This window comes from Mercenaria mercenaria, chromosome 12 (assembly GCF_021730395.1).
Source record: "Mercenaria mercenaria strain notata chromosome 12, MADL_Memer_1, whole genome shotgun sequence".
Classification (NCBI taxonomy): domain Eukaryota; kingdom Metazoa; phylum Mollusca; class Bivalvia; order Venerida; family Veneridae; genus Mercenaria; species Mercenaria mercenaria.
In genome coordinates, this window is record NC_069372.1 from 24,222,242 (window position 1) to 24,243,607 (window position 21,366).

A 21,366-nucleotide genomic window follows, 5' to 3' on the forward strand; every position below is an offset into this window, starting at 1 on the left:
TAGGTTCTCGACCAAGAACATAGGTTCTCAGCCGAGAACCTAGGTTCTCACCTGAGAACATAGGTTTTTGTATTTATTGTGCAATCCGCGTGCCATAATCGTCGCGGGGACTGGATCATTACCCTGTGAAATCATTTAAAACAGCAATCAATGCTAGTCTGTTACACTGATCTGTCTTATCGAATACAGTTAATATGTATATAGTATCTAACGCATGGAAGAGTCTACAATCAATGCGTTATGTGCTGGCATACGATCAAGACTTTAAAAGTCTTATTTTTGGTTATTCTTTTAACGGGTTCGGATCCTTGTTACTGCTGTAATTCACAATGTTCTGATTACGAAATTCGATCGTGTTTTCGTAGGCAGTTACTGCTGCTGTACTCTGCTCCGAAACAGTGGACTCGAGAAAACCCTTTGTCAGCTTAGGTTACCGTTGGGGTCAGGATGAGAAACGTGAAAATTAGTTTTAGTAATCAATGTATTATGTGCCGTCGAAGAACGGTCAAATCTGTTTAAATCGTATTTTCATTCCTCCTTTTTCCATTTAATAAATTGAAAACTATTCAGGATAGAGTTATGGTTCTTGCACTTCTTATTCAGTCTTTTCCTAAATTCATATAAACAATTTAATCTTGACACCTCATTTTCATTACTTTTGAACATTTCAATGATACGATAACCTAAAAGTCAGTAAGTGTAATATGTCTCTACAAGATATGGAGATATATTGAGATGATACATTATATAGAAGAAAAATAAACTGTTAAAAAGCAAGAATTAAACCCTCTGAAAATGCTCCCATAAAAATTGTTGTGAACAATTATGTCTTTGTAGACATCTATTCAATGAATACAACTAAAACTTAACTCTACAAAGACAGTGGTCTAAATTTCTTCCCAGTACAATCAGCAATCAATACTAAGCCAAAACCGTAACTCATTATATGAGCTGCGCCATGAGAAAACCAACATAGTGCGTTTGCGACCAGCATGGATCCAGACCACCCTGCGCATCCGCGCAGTCTGCTCAGGATCCATGCTGTTCGCTTTCAAACTCTGTTGCAATTTGAGAAACTGTTAGCGAACAGCATTGATCCTGACCAGACTGCGCGGATACGCAGGCTGGTCTGGATCCATGCTGGTCGCAAATGCACTATGTTGGTTTTCTCATGGCGCGGCTCATATATAGATACAATATTTTATCAAGAAGGTGGAACTAAACTTTTGAACTACCTCGCATGTATCACTGAGTAGTCGCTTCCTGACTGGTGTAAACACTCTCATCCTTATCCCTTCCAACAGATGCATAATTATTGCAATACTTTGAAAAGTAATTGCAGAAAAGGAGACATTTTGAAGTTATTTACTTTGAGTAGAGTTAACCATTCCGCATAATGACAATTTTCTTTAAAATTCCCTTCAGCAGTTACTGTCTGAACCGAAGTTATGTACAAAAATGAAAAATAATCCAAAACTACTTATAGTATTTAAGTTAAAGTTACTGTTTCTGGGCAGGGAGGTTTGTAAAACTCGAACCTATAGGTCTAGCTTAGTAGAGGATTTGTTGTTGCAAGTTTCATTACTAAGGCAAGATCGACAAGTCTTTTTGAGACAGTGACCAAAGCCGTTGCTTAGCTTGCACTTTCCTTCCATGTGAACTTTTCAGTTTTACTTTCTTGCAGAGAACAGGGTAGTACTTCACACAAAGTTGTCACTTTCTTGCAGAGAATAGGACAGTGATTCATGTGGAGAAGTTGATTTTTATATGCAGAAAATAGGATAGTTCTTCATGTGGAGAAGTTGTCAGTTTTCTCCTGTGGAGAACAGGTTAGTACTTCATATGCAGATATTTCCAATTTCCTGCTAGGAACATGATAGTTCTAAATGCGGAGAGAAGTCGTAAGTCTAACACAGAACTGGTAGGTACTTTACATGGGGAAGTGAAGTTGTCAGTTGTTTTCTGCAGTGAATAGGTGGAGAAGTCGACAGTTACTTACAGATCACTGAGTTGTACTGCATATGGAGAAGTTGAAAATTTCTTGCAGAGAACAGGATAGTACTCTTTATGAAGAAATTGTCAGAGAATGAATGTGAAGTTGTCAGTTTTTTTCCAGAGAATAGCATAGTGCTTCATGTGGAGAAGTTACAAGTTATAAGTATAGAATATGATAGTTCTGGTATTGGAGTACAGAATGTTATAGCACACTGAAACGCAAGTTGAAAGTTTTGCAGACATACGACTTTTTAAGCACAACATCATATATTACAAGATATGTTACTTACAAGGTTACAAAGCCATACTTGTGTTTAGCTCCCTTGGGCTGGTACATTTTCGTTAGTCCGATGGAAGAAAAAACATTACTAAAAATGTTAAAAATCACCAGTCAGATAACATATTGAGCATAATTGCAGTAGCCATATCATTCCATTAAAATACAATATCAGTTTTTTAAAAACTATATTTACTTAATAGATACTTACATATTACAACTACTGAACAAATGGACCATTATGTCCCTGTCTTGTTTATTTGACTCGAATGGAAGATTTTACATATGATACATGAAAGGCAAACGTTAATGACTTTATTCATTCCAGGATGCTTCAGTATGACACATGATCATATTTGCATTATCAGTGTAGAGAGCAACTTCAGGAAAATCAGGAATAAATAACGTCCAGCCGGTAATGGGAGGGGAATTGAGGGACAAGTAACACTATATAAGAAAGTAATCACAAATCATTCATTTTTTTTCTTACATATAAAGTGACCCCGTGGTGTAGTAAATTTTGACCACAGAAGCAAGATTTGAACAGAATCACAAAAACCTTCCCAACTAAAACTTCTATGTTCTTCACGGGCGTAAAAACTGGTAGTTAGTCAGTCTTTTTTATCAACACTGCGTTTTCATGTCTAGAAGGTCGGCTTAAACAAGAACTGTCACAGAAGACAGCGCGCTTTACTATATCGCTGCTGGATAGTGAAATACAGCACACCAGAGGAAGCTGCAGCTACCACTGGAGTGTCAAATGATTCGAATATGGATGAAGATAATATTATTGGACAGTGTCAAATGTATTTAATACTTACACATTACAACTATTGAACAAATGGGCCATTATGGCCCTATATTGTTTACTTGACTCAAATGGAACATCATCCTTTGGGATCATGGAGTCTATTTGATTGATGTGTAATAAAGCTCCACTTAAGCCGGTGCTGGGGGCATGGAAGGTGTTGCATTTTTCATTACCTCTCATGAATAGATTGAATCAAACCGAGTCTGCTATTATTCTGCTTGGTTGCATTCTTTGCTTTCAAAGAATCTTTCTACAGAATTTGTTTGTTTGTTTGTTTTGGGTTTAACGCCGTTTTTCAACAGTATTTCAGTCATGTAACGGCGGGCAGTTAACCTAACCAGTGTTCCTGGGTTCTGTACCAGTACAAACCTGTTCTCCGCAAGTAACTGCCAACTTCCCCACATGAATTATCAGAGGTGGAGGACTAATGATTTCAGACACAATGTCGTTTATCAAATAGTCACGGAGAACATACTCCCCGCCCGAGGATCGAACTCGCGACCCCGCGATCCGTAGACCAACGCTCTTACCTACTGAGCTAAGCGGGCGGGCTTTCTACAGAATTTATCAGTAGATACTTATACATAACAATTACTGAACAAATGGGCAATAATGGCCCTATAATGGCCCTATATTGTTTACTTGATTCAAATGGAACATTGAAGATTTTACATATGATACATGAAAGGCAAACGTCCTTGACTATTCATTCCAGGATGCTACAGTATGATACATGATCATATTTGCATTATCAGTGTAAATAAGTTAAATAACCTACAGCTGGTAATGAGAGGGGAATTGAGGAACAAGTAACACTATATATCACTAATTAAACTTTATTAAAGAAAGTAATCACAAATCATTCAATTTTTTCTTACATTTAAAGTGACCCCGAGGTGTGGCAAATTTTGACCAGAGAAGCAAGATTTAAACAGGATCACAAAAGCTTTCCCAACTAAAACTGTTATGTTCTTCATGGGCGTAAAAACTATCAGGTAGTTAGTCAGTCTTTTTAACAACACTGCATTTCATGTCTAGAAGGTCGGCTAAAACAAGAATTGTCACAGGAGACAGCGCGCTTGACTACTTCACTGCTGGAAGTGAAATACGGCACACTGGAAGAAGCTGCAGCTACCACTGGCGTGTCAAATGACTCCAATGGCGATGAAGATATTGGACAGTGTCAAATGTATTTAATATATACAGATATCGAGGTAAAGTATATAAAAATATTAACAAAGTATAAAATGGCCATTATTCCGAAATGATCTTGTAAGAGTGATGCACCATGTGTCATACCATTTGGCTAATAATGTAGAACAACTGTCTTAAGTTTGAATAAAATTTATTTAGTAAAAACTGAAACAGAGCAAAGTGCATCAAAATTTGAACCTGAAATTCTAAATAAAAAGGGGGAACGTAATTCATAACATATTCCTGCAGAGTTATGGACTTTGTGTCACATAATGTGAATGACGATGTGGAATAACAATTTTATGTCTGAATCAAAACCAAATAGTAACAGAAAAGACATGGTGAAAAAGCATCAAAATTAAACTGAAATCCTAAGTAAAAAGGGACATAATTCATGATATGTTTGCACAAGAGTTATGGACCTTGTGTTATATGATGATGATGATGATGATAGTGTGGAACAATTATGTTTGAATCAATTTCATCAAAGGCTGTTCATCAGATTCTGATATCTTTGTAAGACAATTATAGTTTTTTTTAAAACTCTTTATATTTTGAAAATATAAGTAAATAGATATGTTGTAAAGTGCTTTTTAGAACTTGGAAGCAGGAAAGAGAAAGCGATTCCATTATTTATCACTGGGCGGGATTCACAGAATTGAAACAATTCATTTCAGAGGAAATTGAAGTGAATTAGAATATATTGCACAAGTCATTTTTTGTATTTGCAGTTTATCATTTTGCAAGTGTGTAGATATTCATATCTTTATAACCGTATTGAATTAAGGAGAAAAAAAATGAGTAAGAAGCTTACTGACAAATGTGTGTGTTTTTGTGTGTGTTTGTGTGTGTGTGTTCGTGTGTGTTTTTGTGTGTTCGAGCGCGGGCGCGCGCATGTGCCAACGTCTTTTCTGTATTCTGCAAGGAATGCTGTGCTTGTTTTACATAGTTGGATTGTCGCTTCACATAATACCAACAATACATATACATGGTTCAATGCAATCCTCAACGTTGTGAATTACAGTAGAACAACAAGAATTCAAGATATTTTCTAGTACATGAACAATGACCAAAATTCCTTTTCTAAACGTTCTTCGTCCGCACAAAAAACGTTCATTTACAATTGGGACAGTACTATTCATTACTCGAAGGGGTCTTCACTGAAAATTTATTGACTGAATAGCGAACAGTGCAGAACAAGATCAGCCTGCACGGACTGGCCGCAAAGACCGAATCATTTACCGCCAGCAGGCTAGACGCTAATATTACTTTTAGACTACCCGGATAACGTTGTGTGCCTGTCATGTATCTGATATGATCTGATTTAATGTATTGTTTCTAAGACAATCAATGTTGTTGATGTTATTATTTTAATGAGCCAATACAGATGTATTAATTACCAGAAATACAAACGTATTGTGGAATTGATTTACACATCTGTGCATCCTTTCAAATATATTTTGTGTGGAAACTGGTATCACATATATAATGTAACTTATCATGCGTGCTATTTTTGAAATTAAGTTACCCTTTACTTTTAATTATTTTAGAACAGATGTCAAATATTATAGAATTGCATGTATGTTCCACCTTTATTATACTGTAACTGAAATTTACGTATCCAGTTTTTGACTTTTGTTCCAGACAAAAAGACATTGATAGTTAACCCCTTGTTATCATTCGTTATGTTTGAAATACTTTCTTGTACTTTTTGTTCGCTTTTTCTTTTCATCTTCATTAAATTCCATGTATTCCAGGTAGAGAAATGTCGGAATGCCATTTTTAAAGTAGGGGGATGTGTCTTCGGGCAAAAAGAATTCTCATGTTAGTTTTTATATGAACTTTTGATTTCATAACGCAGTAAATGTTAAAACATTAGAAGTAATCAGACATGTTATTTTTCATTCCATCACTACACATTAACTGGTCCAACAACCACCCAATGCTGTAAAATGTCTCACCGTACAGCAAACATTTCACCTTTCCTAGGCAAAGATTTTATAACATTCACATTGCGGATTGCGTAAAAACTAACTCGTCTACCAAGTTTGATCATCTTGGCGTATTAACCAATTTTTTTCAGCAGATGAAACACTCCTTTCTCCGAATATCATTGAAAAAAAAATGTGAATCGTTTTGGATAGCAGAGTCAATGACGGCTCTGGTTGATCCAACATTTTTTCACTTCTTTTTTGTAGATTGTCGATGTTCTTCTCTACCTCTGCATTTAATTGTGTATATTTTTTCTATTGTATCAATCGCATCTTTTTTCTGCTTCCTTAATCATTTCTTGCAGTCCCTTTGTAAATTTATTTTACTGTTTCTATTTCTTTCACTTTATTGTCCTGTAGAAAAGTACCTTCTCTGTTGAAGGATTTGAGAAAACTTTGTAATTCTGTTTCAACATTTGCAATGCGCTGTAGAAATTCTGGCACAACATAATGTTGAACATTTTTTTTCTTGTTTTAAATCTCCCCGTACTAGGATTCAGCGTTGTTATATTTCCTGGTCATTTGGGATCATGGAGTCCATTCAACACATGTGTAACAGAGTTCTGCTTAAGCCGGTGCTAGGGGGCATGAGAGGTGTTGCACATTTTGTTACCTCTCATGAGCAGACTCAACGTGTGGCAATTAATGTACAAACATCTATCCAGGTAGTTTCTAGAAAGACAAGGGTTCTTTCTATTATATAGATGCCCAGCCATGCTTGGCATTATGTCCACAGTGGCCAATGATTTTTATGCCTCTAAAATTTATGGGGAAGGCACATAAAGTGTTGCTGCCTTCGGTACATCCGTACGTCCTGAAAACTTGTGTGTCCAGCAGATGACCATAAAGGATTTTTCTATGTCTATTTTATTGCAGTTATGGCCCTTTGATAGTTCCGCTATATAGAATATAGAGAAAAATCTTGTGTGTCCAACTCATCAAACACTATTGAAAGGATATGTTTGAAAGTTTCACAAATGAAGGACCTTCATATGAAGATGATCATAAATAATAGACTTTGTTTCTTTGGCTATTTTATTTCTAGATGTATGACCCTTTCTTACTTTTTGAAAGAATGGACTTAAAGTTGCATAGATGCACAACCTTATCGGAATACAATTTGCCTCAAACTTTTAGTCGAACATCTTACATGGTCCAATCGACCAATTCTAGCATTACTGCTGTTAAGGCGTAATATTTGCTAACATGTATTATTATTTTTATAATATTCATAGCAAAATCTAATGGTATTCGTTAATTTTGGACAAAAACAATTCTCATTATGCAACATTTATTATGGGGAGGAACATATAGCGTTACTGATGTCCGTACGTCCCAAAATTTTGTGTGTCCAACTATCCCACACTATTTTCCTGATTTGCTTCAAACTTTCATAAATGAACAAGCTTGATGTGCAGATGATCATGAAGGAAGGCTGTAGCTATCTTTACCGTCAGTTTTGTTATATAGAATATAGAGAAAACTCTTCTGTGTCCAACTCTTCAAACATACTTGAAAGTTTCACAGATGAAGGATCTTGATGTGACAATGACCATAAATAATGCTTAAAAAGAATGTCACATTTAATGATAAAATTGATGCAAGGGTCGTGGAGTCACTACTGACAGTATAAGTATTATTAGCATGGTAAGCTAAGTTCATTTAAATATTTACAAAACAGTTGGTACCTCTTCTAAGTGCCGTAGTGTAGATTAAGTCCGAGAAGTATGTCGACCTCATCAAAAAGGCTAAACGTTTTATTTTTACTTTTCTTCTTCTTTAAAATGTTATATTTCTTTAAGTAGCTCGCCTGAACCATAGTACAAAATGTATTAGGATTAGCTGTATCTACAGGAAGATTAACCGACGTATCTTAAATATGGTTTTAACAGAAGAGTTATATTAGGAATACGTTCAAAACATTTAAGATTCAAATGTCAAGATTTGAGGGAATGTTATTCCTATATCATAAACAGCTGTGATAGGAGAATATTTCTTGAACCAGTTTGAATGTCGTATCTTCAATGTCAATGTCATACAGCTTGTTTGTCTTGGTTTTGTTTAACTTATTTTGAAATTAAATGTATTAATTTTGTGTCATGCGATTTATTCAAGGTCAGATGTTCAAAGTCTGGTTTTCGCCTTTTGCTTTTTTTAAAGTTGTATGAACCGAATTAAATACGATTACGATTTATCCATCGTTGGGTTGTTCCTTCTCTTGAAAGAATGAACACATTGTAATGGTAAGTCACACTTGACTGAGCAACTGACCTAGAAAGCTGTTGTAATTACAAGCTGGCCAGTCAAACTCCGTGACCTTTTAAATAACCTCTGAGGTTAAAATTATTCTTTCCTAATTGAGGCGACTCTCTGACTGAATGCGCTCCGCAGATTACATATTACTAAACCCGAGTATGGAAAAGTGGCTTTTTTAAACATGCCAAACATCTTATATGTTACAAAGGTTTACATACACCGTTACCTTCGAATGCATAGTCAGTATGTGAAAACAAATCCCACTGCAACCCTCTAACTGTGCGCAACAAATTCACGCATCGAATGGTACTCTACAGCTTGCAGTATTTACTCTTAATAGCCGTATTTACTCAACTGAAAGTGGTAACGGATTTACTTTGTTGTAGGATTTAACAACTTAGTTGTATGTTAACGTAAATACAATTGGAAGTATAGCGGACTTGACATTTTTGGGTAGTAGAAAACAACATAGTTCTTTTTCAAAATTCTAACTTTTTTTATTTGGTACAGAAATAAACACACTCTTGGTGCAAAATGTAACGCCACCGGGGGTGCTTAAACGTGGGGATACGGAATGTCAATAAGGTAGAACGGTCTTGTCCTTGTGTCCGATCCTGGGGTTCCACACACTGATGACCGATATTTAAAACAGACATTGCAACCAAAATTTTACAAGATGGTCATTATATATTTATTTAGATGTGCCCTAAAAGGAACTTTTGCTATGCTTTAACTTGTTAAAACTATATTTATCACCAAGACATGAATCAAGTAAGTAAGTTTTATTCGTGCATAATGTCATTATAGTGAGAACACATTATATATTCATCAATTTATCATGGATGTTTAAGTTTATATCAATCTCAAATTACGATAATAACTAAGATCAGCTGACATATCATAGCTAATCAAATATCAAGTTATCAGTAAACAGTTGAATAGATAAAATATATCTATAATTTAACAGTACTGCACAGGTATTAAAATGATGAAGTAGTGAAACAATCAATATGAGGAACAGGACAATTTGACATTATGGCTAGATATGCTGTAAACGTCACTACATTTTACAATTTTGCCTTCATGTAAGTAGGGCATTAATTATAAAAAAGTCTCTGTTTATCTTTTTTTTTGTGTGAGAACACACTACCAAGATGAAAAAGAATAATCTAGGTGACATTGAATAAATGAATTGTACATTGTTTCCCGGAATGTTTAAGAATTCATGTTGTTTATATACAAAAACAAGAGGGTCATGATGACCCTGGATCGCTCACCTGAGTAATATGAGCTTCATGTTTCAAATGTCAAACTGATGATAAAATATTAAGAAGGTCAGTAGGCCACATTCATGGTCAATGAAATTCAGTTTTACGATTTGTGCAACACTGTGTATGTCATCAAAATTTCAAGGCTGTATCTTAAAAACAAGAAAGTAGGTCAGTAGGTCAAGGTCACAGTCAAGTGACATCATATTACTTGGGGTCAACAGGTAATTATAATTAAACAGTCTTGGAAATAGGATCAGATGATTTTCTAAATATTTTTTCCAATATAACTCACATAATAACTAAGTGACCCCAGGACGGGACCTCTTTTGACCCCAGGGGCATAATTTGAACAATTTTGGTAGAGGACAATGCATCATACCAAATATCAAAAGCCTAGGTCGTATGGTTTCAGACAAGAAGATTTTTAAAGCTTTTTCCTATACACGTCTATATAAAACTTGGGACCCCCAGGACCCCCTCTTTTCACCCCAGGGGTAGAATTTGAACAATTTTGGTTGAGGACCATAAGACAATGCTACAAACCAAATATCAAAGGTCTAATTGTTGTGATTTCAGACAAGAAGATTAAAAAAAAATTCCCTATGTCTATGTAAAACTTGGGACCCCGGGGGCGGGGCCATATTTTGTGGTGTAACAGGGTCTAAAGTTCACTATTCTAACTACAACAACAACAACTCTGTTCTCTATGATAACTACTATTTAATATTGTACTAAGTTCTAAGATAATATATAAACATTGATAATATATAAACATCAATGTCTTTCTTCATAATTCTCTAACATAATTTTCTAACATATTCACAGTTATTAAAAGAACTTCATTTTTTCGACATAATTACTTCAACGTTAATTGCCCCGGTCTTTATCTAACTAATTCATTTTGCTAGTATCGAACATACGCATCTAACCTAACTGAGTACCAGAATGATACTAAAGCTCTGCCTCAAAGTATGCTGTATTTAAGGAAAACTGTCTATCGGATGACTAAAATGTTTTTCTCGGAGCACACACGCAAATGACCATTAGAAAATAAACATGTCATAATTCCTATTTAGTCAGCTTGTCAAAACAATTAGTAACTGAACAAAAACAACAATCATGACGTGGACAGAGGGTAGTTAACCTGGGCGAGATATCATGACCTGTCACTTTCTCATATGACCAAGTGCTGAAATTATTTTAAGTAGTGTGTGACTTATAACTGACCATAATGCTTATCTAATAAGTATAATGAATTCTTAAAGTCATTATACAACACTCGCCTCTTCCTTGTGAGTTTTCTATTTTTTTTATCTATAAGAGAATAAAAATAAAAACAAAAATTCATGTGAGGCAATTAACAATTTAAGATAAGGCAATGCATAAAACCGGCTGATTTTTATAATTAATACGTAAATTTCATTTTAAATGTTTTTAGTCGTAATACTGAAGATTATTGCCTTTAAGTAGAATAGAGCACTATTGAATTCACAAAATCAAGAATATATAAGATCGATGCATGATATAATATACACAATCAATGAATAAGATAAAACACAAGGTATTTGTAGATATAATTTTTCACAATTTCACAGATTTTTGATTCAGTCCTAGAATATTCAATTTCTTTTCGTTTTTTTTTGTTTCAGTCCTAGATTGTTTTTCTTGCGTTTTGAAGTCAAAACCCCATTTGATTTAAATAAATCACTGCATTACTAGCGAGACATAATTTCACAATATTTTTCACAATACTTAACAATGCTTTTTCCTCCCTTGCCCACAGGGGTTTTGCCTTCAAGATTGTAACTGAAATAGAAGATAATAATTGTTTATACACAATATAACTGTCATGAATATACCTGTCAAAAGGAATATTATCATTAAGAAATACTTCGTATAATTCTTAGACCTGCGTAAAATGTTAATTACTGATATAAAGAAATATATAAGGTCACAGATCTCTAGAAAATACGATTAAATACGCAAAAGTAATATTAATATGAAATATCCCGTAACCTGTTGTATATTATAATGAAATAATAAAAATCTACAACTTAGTATATACTAAAAATGAAACAATGTTCTAGAATCATATTTAATAATCGGAACGATACTTGTTTTTACGTGAAAAGTGACATCATTCATTCCCGTTCCATGGTTGACATCTCTACACCGCAGTTACTATAGTCGAATTAGTAAGAGTGGTGACCCGTCAACTTGTCAGGTTTCTCCAAACGGCCATGAAATATCTTCGTATGTCGCCTCACATTATTATAGCCTTATTTGTTGAGTAATAGTTTGCCCGTCTTCAGGAAGGTCCTTTTGATAGAAGGTTTGAATTGTAGCTCCAGGAAGTCTTGTTGTTGAGCATTCCCTCCGTTTAACGAAGATACAAGCAATCACTTAACATTGACAAAAGATTTGTTTGTCTATATATGAACGTTACATAAGTGTGCCTTCTTAGAATCTCTAAATAGAATGTTTATAAATTTGTCTTTTGTATGCCAATCTGATTTCCTGTTTTCTGTTTTTCAATCTTTTATAGTTTTTATTTCATTTTAGTAACAAAGCGTCGTCGTCTTAAGTCAGGACTGTTAAAAACTCCGTAAACCTCTAATAACTATTCGGGATACATTTATTGTAAAATGCAAAATGTTAGTTTCTTCATAAATGTTCAAAAATAATTCTAATAACAGTTATCTCTACGCTGAAAAACTATGTATTTATCATGCACAAATTTGTCCTTAAATCTTACACTTAGAATCATAAAAACATGTTTTAGTCTCTCTCATTATGTAATCCCGCCTTAAATGCTTGTAATTCAATGAAATATTTTACTAATGAATTTCCAGCTAATTAACAAGTATTACTATTCATATTGAAACATAACCGCAACTACTCAGACTCATACATAAGAAGCAATCTCTAGGTCTGATTGCCAGGGTCGCATGTCTAGCGACATTATTCTCAAAGACTCAATAATAAACTTCATGTTCCATATCAATACATGGTCGCTTTCCTAGCGACATAATTCCCCTAAGACTCATAAAATAAGAAACTTCTTGTTTCATCAACGGTCGCATTTCTTGCGACATTCTACTATGTATAAGCTTTACACATGCTCTATGATGGTTCTTGACACATCATACAACGATACATTTTAATAATACTTATAGCGTTACACACGCATCACAGACGTTATCAACGTCATCTCAAAATCTCATGGAGTTCAGAGCATTTGGGTTATGATTCATACAATGTTATCTTGTCATTTTACTAATTGAGAGCAATTATACAACTTTACTTCCCTAAGGGTATTCCTCACTTAATATCATAGTGACAAAAAATAATGAAGCTGGACAATATAAATATTCTTTGACATTTTTATGTTCTAATGAGTAATCTGTATGAAATTCATCTTTACAACAAAAACGCATTTTCCTTATGAAATGTACCATTTTCGAAAAAATTATATATGATATTCTTGTAAAAAATCTTAATTGTTGATTTAAATGTAAGAAAATTCGTACAATTTAAGAATAAAGTTTCTTTTGGATCGCCTGTAAAATTGTAAGAAAATGTTAAAGAGAGCTGAACATCTCTTCAAATCAAAAATGTATCTAAAGAATTCCCGAATAGCATCGTTGGTATACGAGTTAAAATGAACAGTCACTAACCTGATGAAGTATCGATTTCTTTTTCCATAACCATACATCATGGATGTTCTCTTTCCTTGCCGAGCCTTAAATTGCATCTTGTCCGTATGTTTCGTTTGCTCATTGGGGTTCTAACAGCTGTCTTAAGAGGTTTATCGGTCGTCAGTTCCATTTCCAGTCGTCTGCCAAATCGCAAGTGTTGTTATTCCATTTTATTCGTCATGGTGGCCTCGTGGTAGTTGTTAGTACTTCTTTCGTGTTGTGTCCGCGCCGTTTTGAAGATTCGTTTAAATCCTGGTTCTTTTAAGGTACCAAATTAACCCGTGTAATGTAACAGGGTCTAAAGTTCACTATTCTAACTACAACAACAACAACTCTGTTCTCTATGATAACTACTATTTAATATTGTACTAAGTTCTAAGATAATATATAAACATCGATAATATATAAACATCAATGTCTTTCTTCATAATTCTCTAACATAATTTTCTAACATATTCACAGTTATTAAAAGAACTTCAATTTTTCGACATAATTACTTCAACGTTAATTGCCCCGGTCTTTATCTAACTAATTCATTTTGCTAGTATCGAACATACGCATCTAACCTAACTGAGTACCAGAATGATACTAAAGCTCTGCCTCAAAGTATGCTGTATTTAAGGAAAACTGTCTATCGGATGACTAAAATGTTTTTCTCGGAGCACACACGCAAATGACCATTAGAAAATAAACATGTCATAATTCCTATTTAGTCAGCTTGTCAAAACAATTAGTAACTGAACAAAAACAACAATCATGACGTGGACAGAGGGTAGTTAACCTGGGCGAGATATCATGACCTGTCACTTTCTCATATGACCAAGTGCTGAAATTATTTTAAGTAGTGTGTGACTTATAACTGACCATAATGCTTATCTAATAAGTATAATGAATTCTTAAAGTCATTATACAACAATTTGACGCTAGGGGGATAATTTGAATAATCTTGGTAGAGGACCACTAGATGATGCTACATACCAAATATCAAAGCCCTAGGCCGTGTGGTTTTGTACAAGAAGATTTTCAAAGTTTTCCATATATAAGTCTATATAAACCATGTGACCCCCCGGGGCGGGGCCATATTTGACCCTAGGGGGATAATTTGAAAAATCTTGGTAGAGGACCACAAGATGATGCTACATACCAAATATCAAAGCCCTAGGCCATGTGGTTTTGTACAAGAAGATTTTCAAAGTTTTCCCTATATAAGTCTATATAAACCATGTGACCCCCGGGGCGGGGCCATATTTGACCCTAGGGGGATAATTTGAACAATTTTAGTAGAGAACCACAAGATGATGCTACACACCAGATATCAAAGCCCTAGGCCCTGTGGTTTTGGACAAGAAGATTTTTAAAGTTTTTCCTTTCAGTTGCCATGGCAACCAGAGTTCTGCATGGAATTCAATTCTTTGAACAATTTTGAAAGGGGGCCACCCAAGGATCATTCCTGTGAAGTTTGGTGTAATTCTGCCCAGTGATTTTCAAGAAGGAGATTTTTTTTTAGAAATTGTTGACGGACGACGCACGACGCACGACGGACATCAAGCGGTCACAATAGCTCACCTTGTCACTTCGTGACAGGTGAGCTTATAACTCTGACGTCACTTTCCATATTAGGTATTGATTTACAAAGTTTCAAAGTACTTCCGTTAGCGATAAGTAACAATATAAATGTGTAAATGTTGCCGATATAGCGTTAGCAACGAACGGTCATTCAGTCATGGTTCCAGTTTCTTGAATAGGATACTAAAATTGTTGTGGTTAAAGTGTAGCTTTTGACCAATTTATTTCTTACTACTACTTCTGCAGCCCTCTAAAAGAAGATTATATTTTTGCAGTCTTTTGAAAACAGTTGCAGTATTTTGAGTCAAATGGTTACTCAATAAATCTCGTTAATTACAACACAACCATCAAATAATTTTCCAGGCAACATTTGTCAGTTTTCTCTGCCGATATATATAGTTGACTAATATGTTAAGATGCAACTAAACGTATATTATCAAAATATTTCAGCTTAGACAAGGCGGCAGTTCAAAAAGTCAATTCATTCCAACTCAAAGATTAGCACACTATCGTTATCATTTTTTGGAATATACAAAAAGCCATTTTGACAGTTGAAGCACAAAGCCTGCGGACTACTTAGACCTTTTCCGATAACAACATTTTCAAATTCTCCCTTTTCGTTTAGAAGAATGACGTTATCTGACCAAAATCCACATGCAAATACTTTTCCATCATATGCAGTTGCAAAACCATGTGGCCATTTAATCTCGTTTGAAATAATTTGAGATATATTGCCTTCACTGCTAAGGCAAATGACACCTTTACCAATGGATCCATCACTTACAAAAATACTATTGCTCTGTTTACTCACAAATATGTTGTAAATACTTGAAGATGTAAAATTACTTGCGAATGTTTTCAAGATAGACCCGTCCAAACTGCACATGTAAATGCTTTTCGAATCAGATATGTAAAGTGTGTTATCACAATACGATATTCCCCTACAACTAAAGCTGAAACTAAGCTCATATTTGTAGAACAATTTTTGATCTACTTTGAAGATTTTAACCTTGTTCTCATTGTCGAGACAAACTCCTACTTCTTTATCATCTAAGCAACACACATCCCATGGCTTAGTCTTTAGATCGTGATGATCTATCACGGTCAAAGCAAAACCATCAACCAGCTTAAGATTTTTATTGCTTCTGTCAGCGAACAGTATCGACCCGTCTGGGAGTACACATGAACCATTAACACCGCATGACTTTGTATCTGAATTTAATTTGATGTCAGCTGCACGTTTATATTCAAAGCTATAGGGCATTATGTTGACATACCCGAGGCACATTCGTTCCTTACTGATCTCCTCAAACTTAGGATCTAACGTAAAATGAACTCTTCGGCCAAGTTTGATCTTCGCGATGACATCGCTTGCTGCTTCAGTTGTTGCAATTTTGTTTCCATTTAATTTCATAGCAACAAAAGCTTGAGAGTTATTCATGACTGTAGATTCAATGAAGCTTTTTGTTGTTTCGAAAGTCTCCTGTTCTCTCTTTATGTTATCAATGTCTCTGTTTATTTTCGTCATAATTTTATTGTATCGTTCTTCAACTTTAGAGATAGCATCTCGCTGTGCCTCTTTAATCTTATCTTCAAGCTTCTTGGCAAACGTGTTGATGGTTTCTATTTCCCTTTGTTTATTTGCTTTCAGATCATCAATTTCGTCGCTAAATGTTTTAAGAAACTCTTTAAATTTGTTTTCGATATTTTTCATGCGCTGTAGAAATTCTGGTATAACGTTGGCCCTGGACTTCAGAAATTCCGGTATGTAGAACACATCTTGACATGTTCTATAGGAAGGAAAAGAAGTGATTTAAATTAAACATCAATGATACATTAGTAAAGTCATATTGTTGTTAAAGACGGGTATAAGTTAACACTTACCCTGCTAAATTTCTATAATGAACCTGTCCATCTTCCAATTTGGAAAGTACCATTAACTGTTAAAAGGGGTACTTACCAAAACGATACTGTCTGAATGGCGAACAGTGCAGACCATGATGATGATCAGACTGCACGGATGTGCAGGCTGACTTGGATTTGTATTTGCTAAGGCCAAGATTTACTGAATTTTCCCAAGCTGAACTTAAAGGACAAGCAAGAATATTCTAAACCCGGTTATAGGAAGGAACTTTAGACGATGGTAAAAGGGGTGCTTACCAAAAAGATACTGACTGAATAGCGAACGGTGCAGATCATGATCTACACTGGTCGCAAGGGCAGACTCAATCGTTTCCGACATGATAAGGTTTAAGTTACTTATGATTGATTCAAGTGACTGAAAGGTAATTTAAAAATCAATCGTATCATTAAATGCTAAAGTGTGACAAATTCCAATGACTGCATTTGAATGATTGTATTACACATTTCATTCATACAAAGAGATTGTATGTCAAAGGCTTTTGCGAACGTTTGTAACTATATTAATGTATAATTTACTAAAATGATTGCATGTCAATGTTAATCAAGGTGATTGCAGGACAACTAATTTTCATATGACATTAAACATGTAAAACAGTTCGTTTGTTGTTTTTGCACCATAAAATGTGATTGTCTCTGAATTACAACAGACAGGACGCACGTATCAGAAACAATTATAATTGCTCTTGATATAAATAAACCACGTTCTATACGGTTTCGAAGAATACGGTCAACCTTATGACAATATAAAGAAAACAATTTGGAGATTGTTTTCCAAGAAAAACGAAAGTCTCTCCAGTTAACAGGCAGGCATTGTAAAACACTACAGCTAAGGATCGTAACTCCAATGAAAATTACCGAACCATAACATTCCAACGACATACAAAACTAGGCTTGGCATTGATCACTCCAGAGAAGTTTGATGAATTATGAAATAATTTATAGCAAAAGAGTGCTTTAACACTATCTATGCAGTGGTTATACGTCGGGCGTACGACGTACCACCACCCGAGTGTATAAATAGTGTTAAAACACGCTTGTGTTATAAATTTTTTCGATTCTAATAGATCTATGCCCGTAATCTAAAACAGTAGATAAAATATAGAAGCGCTCTTTTTTTGTCGCAACAAAAGCATTGACGTCACCGCTCGTTAATGTGACGTCATTCTAGCGTAAGAGTGTTTTAACAGATGCAAGCATATTAGAATTCCAAATAAGTAATAGTTATAGTATGTGTGAGAGTGTGAGAGACAGATATGTGAAGAGAAAAATAACGAGATGTACCCCTAGCTCTGATATATCCTGGTAACACACGAGCATTACATATTATAACTGTTTTATCGCATAGTTTATCATTAAAATTTATATATTATTTTCATTTAAATTTGTTTATTATTATTTTTACTATTTTGATTCCCTTTCTGCGCCTCGCTGACTGAAACACTAAAACTTCTGTTTTAGAAAATGTGTTCCCCAGATAAAAGTACCCAACAAATTTCTGCATTGGTTTTAAATCTTTGCATTTCATTGGCCAGACATATTGTAAAACTTGTTGTTTTGTTTGTAAAAAAAATCAAAGAAAAAGAAACATTTGAGAAATCTCAGAATTTCATATATTTCATGTATTTCTGAATTTGGCAATAACTATCAAGTTTTTGAAATATTTTAGTTTATTTATTCTTTTACTTTATAAATGTAGGCGTTTGTGACAATTCTTTCTCTGTGAACTGTAAATTGGAGCTAAAATCATCATCTTTTCTTTGAAAGGAAAAAATTATACTCCCTTGATAGGACCTCAATAGAGAAAAAGTGTTCCGATATATATCGGACCAGTTTTACTGTGCTGATATATATCGGAACACTTTTTTTCTTATGAAACTCCATAGAGATTTCCGTGTTGATATATATCGCAACAGTTTTGTAAGATATCAGCACAGTTTTGTAGTAATAATGTGTGTTACTATGTATAACATGCTGCAAAGATCAAAGGAAAATTGCCGCACTATGCGATAATAGCACATACATCACAGAAGTCAAAGTTCGTAACTCCGCTTAAAATCATAAAACCTAAACATGCCGATGTTATGCACAAGTACGCTTCATAATAATCACATCCGAATGGTATTTGTTTAGTAAGGTAAACATTGTGAAATACAAAAAAGTGAAGGGCCATAATTCCTATGAAATTTACTGAACCAGAACATGCTAGCAATATGCATAGTTAAGCTTTACATTGATCACTCCTGTAAGGTGTGGTGGAAATCTGCGCAATTAAATATGCAACAATATAAGAGAAGTGGCCAAAACATCATACAGTTTGACAAACCAAAGGTCATAACTCAACTGAAAACTAGATTTGGCAATGATTACTTTGATGATGTTTGGCGTAATTCCTCCAGACAAGTAAACTACGGCAAACCAATGGCCATAACTTTATTGAAAATCACCGAAGCGAAACATGCCGAAAAAATGCACAACTGTGCTTAGAACTGACTAATCCTGTCAGGCTTGGTGGAAATTCGCAATGGCTTAAACATCATAATTGGTGAATCAAGAGCCATAACTCCACTGACATCACCGAACCAGAACTTGGCGATGATGTGCTCAACAAGGCTTGGTGAAGTTTAATGTAAACCCGCCTGGAGCTGTCAGACGAATTGCATGGACAAACTTTGTGACAAAAAGAATGACAGACGACTGACAGACAACACTCATTCAATATGGCTCCCCAAACTATATGTTGGAGACATAATTAGAAAATGACGGTGTATTAGTCATCATATATATAAGTTTATTATGCCTCACTTTTGTCTACAATGATAAAATCCCATTACCCGTGAAAGAGATATTTTGACTTTCAAAAACATTTTCAACCTTTTTGCCACGTGACCAAGGGAAAGTGACTGTCATATAAGGGCAAATAACTACTTCTTTATTTTAGCCAAATCATGAAATGATTGCCTCCCTTGTACACATATAGTATCATTATATTATTTTGTTCCTTGGAGGATGTTGAAAAGATGAAACTGATGATTTAAATGAATAAAAAACATATTTCATCTTTTTTATGAACTTCATTTTGTTCGGTATAATAAAATAAATATCACATGACAGCTTGTGTGACATTGATATTGTCAACCTTCGAAACTGAATGCCACCAATCGGCTTTCGCCTTGGGCGACATTCTGCCCTCGGGTTGACAATATCAATGTCACACACGCTGCCAAATGATATTTATATAATATTTATCAGACATTTAGCAATACAAGCATTTGGAAATATTTTATGTTTGATAGTTCCAAATAAAAAATCGGGAAATTCAATCTAGAATTTTATCATTTACCTGTGGTCAACCGCAATACAGGTTCCGCACCCAATCTGGTCATGATTCTGGCAAAACATATCAACTGTTTTAAAGTCGTGTCTCTCACATCGTTCTGTTGGCACCATGAGTAATTGTCCACTCTGACCAGCTTCCTTACCCAGAAGTTTATGCCCTTTCAGTGCCGGAAGTGTCGAGTGCAATTTCAAACACTCTGAACAGTAGTAATCCCGACAATCTACGCAATATTTCTCAGCTTCCTTGTTTATATTTTGTTCCTTACACGCCGAACATAACATATCAAACGTTTCTTCGGAGGTATTTCCTACAACACCGCTTGACGCCATTCTTATAATTTCTGATCCTTTTTTTCGCCGTTATTTATATATTAAAACATAACTGAGTGTCTAAGTCGTACCTCATAACACAAGGAATCTCGAAATTTGTTCTAGCTTTTATCACCGCATTGTCAAATGTTTGTCTATCGACCTTTACATAGTTACGCGGCCTCAAAGTGTTATCTACACCGTTATTTGATACTTCTTCCGGGTATAGATTACGCTAATCTAAGGGAAGTAATGTAGAAATTCGAACTGATTGATAAATCTAAATGAGTTATCGTCACTTAAAACGTTCGTTTGTTCACACCTGTGCTAATACGTTTAACATCAAAAGCTTAATAAAACAAATTGCATATGTATAATGTATATGCTAAAACATACGATACAATACATGAGCGGCTATAAGTGTGCTTTAAGTTTAAGACAGCATGAATCCAAGATAAGAATTAAATTTAGCAAAATTCTTACTTTTGTTTTGATGTTTTAGACATTTTAGCTTACCCGGTGTCGGGAAGTAATAGGTTTACTGAATTTAAATACCTGACCTGTTGTCTGTCCAAAATATCGTCTATTGATTTGTAAACTTTACAAATAATTTAAAAGTGTGGTCCAAACTTATGTCACTTTAATATGTCTTCAAACATGATTTTGATTTCATTTAAAGGATATATTTTAAAGGGGCGAATGCTACCTCCGACACTCTCCGAATAAGCATAAGCTGCTT

The 21,366-nt window shown here is 34.7% G+C and overlaps 1 protein-coding gene across 2 annotated transcripts in view; it reads right to left on the reverse strand.

Annotated features, from left to right (window-relative positions):
* The window catches only part of LOC123534461 (transcription intermediary factor 1-alpha-like), a 32,686-nt gene extending 11,884 nt beyond the window's left edge, over positions 1 to 20,802 (reverse strand). The window contains exons 1-2 of one of the 2 annotated variants that reach the window (XM_045317656.2): positions 20,323 to 20,802; positions 9,295 to 16,849 (exon numbers count right to left, since the gene is read on the reverse strand). In XM_045317656.2, the coding sequence (XP_045173591.2) occupies positions 15,541 to 16,849; positions 20,323 to 20,648 (1,635 nt within the window). In that variant the 5' untranslated portion in view covers positions 20,649 to 20,802 and the 3' untranslated portion in view covers positions 9,295 to 15,540. Of the gene's footprint in view, positions 1 to 9,294; positions 16,850 to 20,322 lie in introns of those variants that run through there. The other variant, XM_053519463.1, reaches the window with a different exon arrangement.
* Between the last annotated feature and the right edge of the window lie 564 nt (positions 20,803 to 21,366).